Here is an 11,023-nt window from a genome sequence, read left to right on the forward strand (position 1 = left end):
GATACTGGCATATGGATGATCACAAATGGAAGAATAACTCCGATTTCCAAACCAGCTCCAAACAGAGTATGTTTTCCAAACCAGAGTATGTTGTATAGTTCCTCTTGGTTCCTGAGGCTAGATTTTAAAATGCAGAAATCCAGTTACTTGTTCAGATGGTGTTTTGAATGTTTGTGTATTGTCTACTGCATCACTATAATAGATTTGTAACAAATTCCGCAGTTGTTTTTAGGAAGAAAATCCTTAGTTCAGTAACAAGCATGAGCTTGTACAAGCTTATGTTTAAATAATAAGAAAGGTTGGGGATGAAAACATCAGTTGCCTGAAAGAAAGATGGTTTGTTTTCATTTTGGGGTTTTATGCTGTCAGTTGCCTTTGAACGTATTTAAGCATCTCTAGTTCAAAATGCTTATTACAGTGCTTCTGAAATTATAGTGAATAAACACATTCTTGTTGCTGACCCTTTAAGCACATTGGCGTTTCCAGCTGGACTCAAAATTCTATTTTTGTTTCTCTGATAATCTTTCCATCATTAATTAAGTGTGGTGTAGACAAATCCTGCAGTCTGATTCTTTTACAACTACTTTTTTCAGTGCAGAGTGTTTTCATTATAAGGAAATATTGTTAATATAATAACATTTCCTATTATCTTGAACTGGGTTGATTTAAGGTAGGAACTACCATCTCAAAGTGCAAGTCTGCAGAATGGGGTCTCAGTGAAAGACACTTTTGATTATAACTTACCTCTGTCCCAAAGATCAGCTGTTGATTTCTGATGACAGCAATTTGTTAGTTTTAGAATTCTGTGATGGTGTCTTTTCTTGAAAATGTCAAAATAGTATATTTGAAGCATTGTTCTTGGGCTTTTCATCTTTCCTCATGTGTTTTGATACCACATCATCTCATGCTTGTCCTGGCATACTGAAAGCTACAATGGCTTGCGTAAGAATCAGCTTGAAAGAGTAAATGTTTCTTTTTTTCTAAATTAATGGTAAGTTTTTCTCCTTACAGTGTAGTTCAAATAGTAGGTTGTGATTAAATGCTGCAACTGGTGACTTCTAAGGAAAGCCTCAGTAACTTTTCATTAAATGATATTAGAATACTGCGCTTCATGCATTTAAAGGTGAACAAACTGAATGAACTGTTTTGGAAACTAGATGGTTGACTTACAGCGATTATGGGTCTGCCTGTTTAAACAGCATTTCAAACAGATAAAGTTGACTGATGCAGTCCATAGTAGATAATGAAATAGTACATAGACCACACTTTAGTGCAGGAAGCCTTACTTGCATATGGAAGACTATACCATGTTGGTGCCTTATTTTATCTCGGTATCCCAGAATGATGCTTCTCATTTTCATTAAGTTCTATTGTGACATAAACTTGAACAGAATAGAAGGTGAAGTGTTGAGAAATAACTTGAATCCTAAAATTACTTTGGCATTTCACCTGGTATGAGCTAAGCAGAAGCAACAGCTACTTAAACTCTGCTACCCTGCAAATGCTTTAGGAATGTAAGTGGCTTGCTTTATGGTGTCACCCTAGAACAGTTATTCCTTTTCCATTTCTTAGATCTAATTTAGTTCTAAATGACTCCTTAAAAAAAACCCAAACAACAAAACACACACAAAAAACCCCAGCGCGCCCCCCCTCCCTCCCTGTTAAACTTATGACATTTCTTTCTTGTTATAAATAAAAATGTCATATCCTTAGAAAGGTACGACAACTCCCAGTTAGGTCATGACTTGCTAAAGTATGGTGCACGTTTGCTGTGATCAAGAACAGTGAGAAAGAAAATGGCCGTAAAAATGAAAATTTCAAGCTTTTTAATTGGAATGTGCACTCTTTTTGAGTTGTTACTGCTTTGAGTTCTTATGTCAAAAAGTTCAGATACTGTTATCTGAGCATTTTGTCTCTGCCTTAATTTATTGAATTAATCCTTTAATTAATGTCCTTTGGGATATCTCCTTCCAGTAGCGGAGCTTGTGCTAAGAGAGATCCCTTTTACAGAACTAGCAAGTTAATATTAGCTGTTTCTTAAGTGAGACACTATCCTCTGTGTGCCTTTTGCAAGCAAACGTTGACAGGCTCATAGGAAATGCAGCTGATGTTAGGAAGCTTGGGTGGGGACTACAAGGAGCTGGCAAATACTACAGGGTTTAGTGCCAGACTTGCTGACACAACAGTACTTTACTTGTAAAAGTTTTCTTTAGGCTGCTAATTCTGTCTTCGGAGTAACTGGAACTAAAGCAGTGTCTCTGATGCCAAGTTAAAATAGCTAAAGCAACAGTTTATGGGAAATTGAGAATGCTGGTTTCTTTACACAGCTTAGATCCTCAGAAATATTAGTAAAAAGAACAAGCTCCTCTCTTAATGAAAGGATGAGTTATGGACAGTGCCATAGAACGAATGCACTGCAAAACAAATCCCATCTAACTGTAGAGTAAGTGGCAAAAACAGCTCAAAGAGGGAAAGGCTAGCAGTGTAAAGTATCTGTAAATACCGAGCTCTGTCTGTTTGATTTGATTTGCCAGTTCATAGTCACATTTCCTAAGGCACGCTTTTAATAGCTTCCCTTAGCCTTCAAATAAAAATTCTTTACTTTTAAGTGTATGTAGACATTGAGAAATGCTGTGTTGTCGAATGCGAACAGTGTTGCAGCAGTTTGGCCATGTCATCTTAAATATAATGTGTTTTGTCTTGAATTTACAGTATTTCTGGTCCATGTAAAAGCCTAAGGAGCAGTAAAGCAAAGCTTTGAAGGGGCATGAAAGTGGAATCCAGCTTCTGTTTGTTTTGCAGAAGTTCAGGCAGAGTATGAGTGGCTGCTACCCTGCTGTCTCCATTTCTGTATGTGGGAGGGCTTTCAGGTGACATCATGGAGAGGAATCTTGCAGGGGGAGGCATGCCTGACTTCTAGAACATAAAAACCTGGTGCGGTCTTGGTGGAAGGATGCAGCTCTATTACATAAGCATATTGGCATTTTTTGGATTTCAGCATCATTTTTAGATTTTAGGAAGAGCTTCCTTCCCTTCCCTGGAGTGGTAGAAGTACTCTACAGGACTCAAAACAAGTGTTGGATGAAATGAGATTCAGATGGTGAATTTAATCTGTTCAGTGGTTGCTCGGTGCAGTATGCCATGCCAGGTTAGCTTTAATATTATTGCCCCTTTTAAGGTAAGCAGCTGCGTTGTGCTGTCCCACAAAAGTAAAATCTTAGTAGGAGACTGAAGTGGCTTTAGGCAGTATCTTGCATCTGTGGGAGGCATTGGCTTCTGCTGACCTCAGAATTGTAGATCACTTCTGAAGTCTTCTGTTCCTTGATTATTTTATCAAGGTAAAGCGAAATATAAGCAATATATAAATAGAAGGAAGGGCTATTTTTAAATCATGGAGGTTTTTTGCATGAACTACTGTTATATAAGGTAAAAAACGGATTGAACAGTATTTCTTTGAGATCACCTTTATCATCTTTCATGACGACTCTCATCAGTTTAACTCTGCAACACCATGATGTCTTTCAGACCAAGATGTGTCTTTTCCTGACATCAAGACTAGCATTTAGAAAGTTTGCTTTTAAATCTATGAAATGTAAACTGGTGCTAGAAAGCTATGTAGCAAATCATGATGTAGCCCATGACTTGACCAAATCAAGCTGTACAGCACACCATGAATTTTTTGTGTAGCTCTTGGTGGCGATCTGTTTGCATGTCTCTCTGGACATTCTGTAGCACATCTCTAGGATTTACTCTTTTGTAGTGCCTGATCACTCCCAAATTGTTGCCTATGTTGTTTTCCCCCCAAGTATGTAAATTTTCATTCTGAATCAGATCCTGGGTTTAACAGTGTGGATGTACCCAGGAAGGCATGTGTCCCTTCACTCCATATAAGGGGCTTGGAAAACATGTTTGGGGAAGAGAATAGAGGCTTATTTAACAAAAAATTAATTGCCTTTGAGGTCATAACATAATCTTTGGAGAACGTTAAGTCTTTATCTTGGTCACTCAAATTTGTTGAATGAAGGAGGGTCTGATAGCTATAATGGTGACTCTTTGCTTCCAGGGAGGAGTTTCTTTGTTGGGTAAAAATTGTGCAGTATCACTGAAGTGATCTGGACAGTGTCCAAGATTTAAACTGTCTCATGGGATGTATTGCTGGCATTCTCTGTGGCCTGTTTAAGCATTTCTGTTTACAGATGTGTAGAGTCAGCTATTTGCAGTGCAGTCAGACTGCACTTCCTGTGGGTTGAATGGTGTTGCTTAACTGTGGTCAGCTGAATTCCTTGGACAAGAGTTGAATTTTTGTAATGTAAAGTCAATAGACTTTGCCAACAATAGCTGGCAATGAACGCACATGCAAGGCTAGCATGAAATAATTTATGATGGTGTACTAAATATTGTGGACTCTGTTCTTCATCTTTTTCTGCATGGTTCTGACAAAAGTGAGCTGTAAGAATGGCTTTGTAATTATCTGTTGCAGCTTTCACGCTGACTCTTTACTTGTGAGCAGGATAATAAACTGTGAATGTGTGCAATTTTTATAAAGCTTATGGACAGACACGTGCTTTGACTTCAGAACACTTTTTCAGAAATTTAGTAGCTGACACCAGTTTTCTTAGACACAGATATAATTTGAGTATCAAACTTTTATTTTTTTCAGATGGAGCAATTATCAGATGAAGAACTTGACCATGGTGCGGAAGAAGATAGTGATAAGGAAGATCAGGACCTGGACAAGATGTTTGGGGCCTGGCTGGGGGAACTGGACAAACTCACACAGGTTAGGGAGGTTTCAATCATCTCACAGAATAATTCTTTAAGTATTACATGTTTCTTTTCAGTTGGATGCCAACTACTTAGAACTGCCACTTGCAGCAAGGTAGACTGTAGCATGTGACCAGCTCAGTACTCTTTAAAGGTTTCTAAATTGGCTTGTTTTCCCCATCTTAAAGTTGTTAAATTCATTTTTTTCACAACCTGCTAGTTTGACCTTTCCCAAAGGGTGTGATTCCTTATGACAACTATGGAATTGGTATTTTGTCCTCAGGTATATAGAGAAACACTGTCTTTAGCTGGCTAGAGGTAGGCTGTATCTCCAAACATACGGCTGGACATTGTCCAGCTATGACAGCATTTATTTGTTGCACCTGAACAGCAATAAGGAACAAGAAATTGTGAATGTTGCCACTGATGACATGGTAGGGTGCCCTGATATACCCTAGAGGACTCAGATTACTCTTCCTGCATCAGAGAGGCAGCTGATAGGACATCTTCTTTTGGCACTTCTTTCTTTCTAGTGCTTTTCCTTTTCTTCACGAGCAGATCTTGTGTTTTGCATGGTATGCCAGACTCCTGGGATGATAGGCCATTTCTCTGTGACTGCCTGCTGTGGTTTTTTTAGCCATGTGAGCTGGCCCTCCTGAATAATGTATTTTATCTTCTCCCTCTTTGTCATGTAGACTTAAGCAAAGGCATGATACCTCAATTTTCAGTAAGCTAGAGAAGAGGCAGCTTTTCTCATCTTCATCTTACCCAAAGACTGAAGGAAAATTGAGCTAATCATATGACAGCATTTCAAATTCAGGCTCATCTCTGTTATCTTCTGGTTAAATCCCTGCCTCCAAGATCTAAATTTAGGGGAAAACAATTTTTTTTTTTCTGAACTTGTGCATGCAGGGCAATAAAGAATCCTGCCTTTTGAGATGAATGGAAGACAGTGTGAAAGAAATCTGTATATCGTAAATCTTGTTTTTCTTTTAACTTCCTCTGAAGGATTTTTAATGGTAAGTGGGAGTAGTTTTGAAGGCATGGGCTCTGTTAAATTACCTGGAGTGAGAATCTTCAGAGGAACACAATGCGTAATTGGTCTTAGGCCTTTTGTTCTCTGTCCCTTTTTTTTTTTTCAGGTATGAGCAGCCTAGAAATATAAGCATACTTTACTCGGGGCTTATAGCTACACTGTTGACATACAGACTTCATGGTGATGTCTCAATTTGTGTGCTGATCCATGCAAAATTCTTAAAACCTACTAACAGATAGTTAAGGGCAGGACCCACATTATTTGTTTCTCACTTTCATGTTGCTGTACAATACAGTCTGCAACATAGCCTGACAGTTGCCCTTCTGTCTTTTGTGACTACTGAGAAATAACATTTCCCCAAAAACTTTGAATGACCTCATATGGTTTTGTATAAAAAAGTTAAAGCAGTTAGTTGTGTCTCTGTTTGTTTGGAAAGTGATTGTGTCTTGATGCAGCTGTCCCAATGAAGTACCAATAACGGGGGGTGATTAGAGCTAATGAGCTCCAAAGTGCATTCTCCTGTAGTCTCAGCATTTGTTGCTATTTATCAGCTGGACTTTAAGAGCAGTAGGAGGAAAGGTTTTTTTTGTCCCCGAGTTCCTTGAACTTTAACTTCTTTTTTAGATTTCCTAAATGTTTTATTTTGGGGGCATTGAAAGTCAGACCCAGATTCCTTCCCAGATGGAAGTGCTTTTTAAAAGATTTATAGTTGTTAAGATGCCCATGAGATCATTTGAATTCACTTTGCCCTCTTTAACTGTTGGTCTAATAAAAGTATTATAAACTGTAGCACAAAATTTGCAGCACGTGTGAGCAGTGTTTGGCACTGATGCAGAGTGCATTAACATTTATCCTGCTCTAGTTATCCTGCTCTGTGGTGCAGGTTAAATGAAGGAAATCTTACCTTGCTTCTCATGATCATTCAGAACTAAGCTTTTGGTGCTGTTGCACTTTTCAGCAGTTCTCCAAACTGCTAGTTTAGCATCATAATGTGTTATGGAGAATGTGCTCTGATAACAGTGAGAGCATATCACATGTGTTTCCAAGGATGTGAAATAACTTAATTATTATTAAATTCAGTAAAACACATTTTAGATGCTTTTAACCAGGATATATTTGCTTTACAGGTAATCTTTTGTGGCAGTCTATGGGTATGAAGGAATGAACCCTAACTTGCCTCTTCTGTCTTCAGTTTCACTGCTGCCTCTAGGGTTACAGATAGATTATTATTATTATTTATTATTATTGGGTTTTTTCAACTGTTCTGTGTGGGACAATATGTTAGCTCCATCAGAGGTACTAGGGATGAGGTTTTTTCCACCTGATGGAAGACAAGGCTGCATCAGTGGCTTCTCATTAAGTGATGATTGACTTCCTAATAAAGTGATTTTTTTTTTTTAAGTTCAAGCCAAACTGAGGAGAGAAGGGACTTCAGCAAAAATAAATATTAGGGGGAAAAAATAGTGCATTTGATTTTTTTAACAAAGGCTTGAGTAAAGATGTAGAAAATGGAAATAAAAAACTTTGTTCTGTTAGAGCTAGAAGCTTGCTTTTCTTTCAGACAAGCATATCTTCAGGAAAACATTATCAGTACAAGCATTGCTTAAATTCAAACCATCTGCAGGCCTGTCGAGCCTCAGCAACAGCAAGAGGTAGGTTCCCCATGTAACACTTGTCACTCCAAGGGCAGCAGCTCCGGACCCTGTCATGCACATCTTGGGTCACCAGCTGGATCATAGTGCCCTACTACTTGCTACTTACAAAAATGCTGGTATTTATTATAATATTATGCCTATATTAGCCTTTATAACATAACAATTAAATGTATTGGGTAGAAAGATGTCTTGTCTTTTTTTTTTTAACCTATATTAGTTTTTCTAAAAAAATTTATCCTACATAAACTGGCTGGGGTTTGCTTTCACAATTAACATTTTTCACAGGAAAGGCTTATTTAGAAAAAAGTCTGAATTTAGCCAATTTAAAATTTTATAATCCAATTTAGAATTCTTCACTGAATGCTTTTGTGTACTTATGCCGTGATTATGCTCATAAGCTAATGATGCATTTCTTAGAGCTAATGATGCATTTGAATGTGTTTAGATACTTGTGCAATGCGCTGCAGAGAGGTTGTTACAGGTAAACCAGCTGTCTGTGTTTCAAAATGAGCTAGTATGTAACACTACTTAAAAATGCATTTGGAATATGCTTCCACCCTTTTGATTCTAAAAAAAAAAACAAAACAAAACACATGTTTGACATCTTTTCTCCATTGAATATCTGAAGCTAAATCTCTGTTGTATGGTGATGTATGTTTTCAGTCTAAAGCCTGAAAAAGAGATTTTTTTTTTTTTTTTTTAATATGCCAGGAGTTTTTGAAAAATTTGTCTTAGAGAAAATTAACTTTCATTCATCTTGAAGACTTGCTTGTCCAGTTCCTTGTCAAACTTTATTCTGCCCTTTTTCTTGTCTTTTTCAGAGTTTGGATACAGACAAGCCTGTGGCACCAGTGAAGAGATCACCTCTCCGTCAGGAAACCAATCTTGCCAACTTCTCATATCGCTTCTCCATGTACAATTTGAATGGTTTGTTAAATTATTAACCCCCTCAAATATTAGTTTAGGAAAAAAACCTGTTCTAGCTATAAATAAGAACATTGTGAAATATAAGAGCATTGAAATACACTTCTAGCTGAAGTGAGAACGTGTTTGCTGAAGGCATTGCTTTCTGATGGCACAGAATTTTGGGTATCCTAAAGCAGTATCTTTTACAGCACCTACTATCTGAGAATTGTAGTCTAGTGTTTGAACAGAAATACACATTCTGGGATCTGGTCTCATGAAAGAATGAATTGATGTGTATCCATTAAACGGGAAGAAAGAGCATCTTGCTTCATGGGACAGGATGTAGGAATATAGCTACAGAATGCTTTCAAGTTAAACAAAAATCATGTTTTTCCTTGTCTTAAAATAGCTTCCCCTGGTTATAATACAGGAAGCTTTAATTTAAAGGCTTGAGTATGTGTGTAGTATTTTGTGGGTTTTTTAAAGCAGTGTCACATACCTTGCGTTGCTTTAGCAGAAAATGCTTAGCAAAACATCTACACTTTTTTTGAAAAGTTGAGGCATGATACTATACAAATATATTTTTAGATTCTGTTCACAGGACAGCAGTTTAAACTTTTCATATGTAATCTGAACATTCATAGATTTCTTCTGTCAGCAAATGTATTTAACCTAAATAGGTTTGTTTTTTTTAATCGCTCCTAGACCAGTCAAGAGTAGTAGTGCAAATAAATTTCTGCTTAGCAGCGAGCAGAGATTTTGTGATACAGATGGGAAAATAAAACAGAGCTTCCTTTGCTCCCTTACCCTAACTGTTAAATTTGATAACACAAAGTGAAGAGTTGCACAGACAAGCGTTCTACAAGCAGCTGGCAGAGGTCTCTCGATCGCTGGCCCTTGTTCTCGTGGGGGACTTCAACTTCCTGGACATCTGCTGGAAATACAACACGGCAGAGAGGAAGCAGTCTAGGAGGTTCCTGGAGTGTGTGGAAGACAACTTCCTGACACAGCTGGTAAATGAGCCTACCAGGGGAGGTGCCTCGCTCGACCTGCTGTTTACAAACAGAGAAGGACTGGTGGGAGATGTGGTGGTCGGAGGCCGTCTTGGGCTTAGCGACCATGAAATGGTAGAATTCTCAATTCTCGGTGAAGTAAGGAGGGGAGGCAGCAAAACTGCAACCATGGACTTCCGGAGGGTGGACTTTGTCCTGTTCAGGACGCTGGTTGAGAGAGTCCCTTGGAAGACCATCCTGAAGGGCAAAGGGGTCCAGGAAGGCTGGACGATCTTCAAGAAGGAAGTCTTAAAGGCGCAGAAGCAGGCTGTCCCTGTACGCCGCAAGAAGAACAGGCGGGGAAGACGACCGGCCTGGCTGAATGGGGAGCTTTTGCTGGGACTCAGGGAAAAAAAGGAGAGTTTATCGCTTGTGGAAGAAGGGGCAGATGACTCAAGAAGAGTACAGGGATCTCGTTAGGTCGTGCAGAGAGGAAATGAGAAAGGCAAAAGCCCAGCTAGAACGCAACCTGGCCGCTGTCGTTAGAGACAACAAAAAAAGTTTTTACAAATACATTAATGACAAGAAGAGAGCCAGGGAGAATCTCCATCCTTTATTGGATGCGGGGGGGAACATTGTCACCGAGGATGAGGAAAAGGCTGAGGTACTTAATGCCTTCTTTGCCTCAGTCTTTAGCAATCAGACTAGTTACCCTCAGGGTACTCGGCGCCCTGAGCTGGAAAACAGGGACGGCGAGCAGGATGAACCCCCCATAATCCAAGAGGAAGCGGTCAACGACCTGCTACGTCATCTGGATACTCACAAGTCTATGGGGCCGGATGGGATCCACCCGAGAGTGCTGAGAGAGCTGGCGGAGGAGCTCACTAAGCCACTCTCCATCATTTATCAGCAGTCCTGGTTAACGGGGGAGGTCCCGGACGACTGGAGGCTGGCCAATGTGACGCCCATCTACAAGAAGGGCCGGAAGGAGGATCCGGGGAACTACAGGCCTGTTAGCCTGACCTCAGTGCCGGGGAAGATCATGGAGCGGATCATCTTGAGGGCGCTCACAAGGCAGGTGCGGGACAACCAGGGCATCAGGCCCAGCCAGCACGGGTTTATGGAAGGCAGGTCCTGCTTGACCAACCTGATCTCCTTCTATGACCAGGTGACCCGCCTAGTGGACAAGGGAAAGGCTGTGGATGTGGTCTACCTGGACTTCAGTAAGGCCTTTGACACCGTCTCCCACAGCATTCTCCTAGAGAAGCTGGCGGCTCACGGCTTAGACAGGTGTACTCTGCGCTGGGTCAAAAACTGGCTGGACGGCCGGGCCCAGAGAGTTGTGGTAAATGGAGTTCAATCCAGTTGGCGGCCGGTCACGAGCGGTGTTCCCCAGGGCTCAGTATTGGGGCCAGTTCTGTTTAATATCTTTATCAATGATCTGGATGAGGGGATCGAGTGCACCCTCAGTAAGTTTGCAGACGACACCAAGTTGGGCGGCAGTGTTGATCTGCTCGAGGGTAGGAAGGCTCTGCAGAGGGACCTGGACAGGCTGGATCGATGGGCCCAGGCCAACTGTATGAGATTCAACAAGGCCAAGTGCCGGGTCCTGCACTTTGGCCACAACAACCCCATGCAGCGCTACAGGCTTGGGGAAGAGTGGCTGGAAA

General features: G+C 40.3%; 1 protein-coding gene across 1 annotated transcript in view; it reads left to right on the plus strand.

Annotated features, from left to right (window-relative positions):
- Positions 1 to 4,660: 4,660 nt before the first annotated feature.
- RAPH1 (Ras association (RalGDS/AF-6) and pleckstrin homology domains 1) overlaps positions 4,661 to 11,023 on the plus strand; it is a 52,524-nt gene continuing 46,161 nt past the window's right edge. The window contains exons 1-2 of the mRNA XM_009332147.1: positions 4,661 to 4,780; positions 8,277 to 8,382. Coding sequence (XP_009330422.1) covers positions 4,661 to 4,780; positions 8,277 to 8,382 — 226 coding nt within the window. The remainder of the gene's footprint in view (positions 4,781 to 8,276; positions 8,383 to 11,023) is intronic.

The sequence above is a fragment of the Pygoscelis adeliae genome, unplaced genomic scaffold (genome assembly GCF_000699105.1).
Source record: "Pygoscelis adeliae isolate BGI_AS28 unplaced genomic scaffold, ASM69910v1 Scaffold160, whole genome shotgun sequence".
In the NCBI taxonomy this organism is placed as follows: Eukaryota; Metazoa; Chordata; class Aves; order Sphenisciformes; family Spheniscidae; genus Pygoscelis; species Pygoscelis adeliae.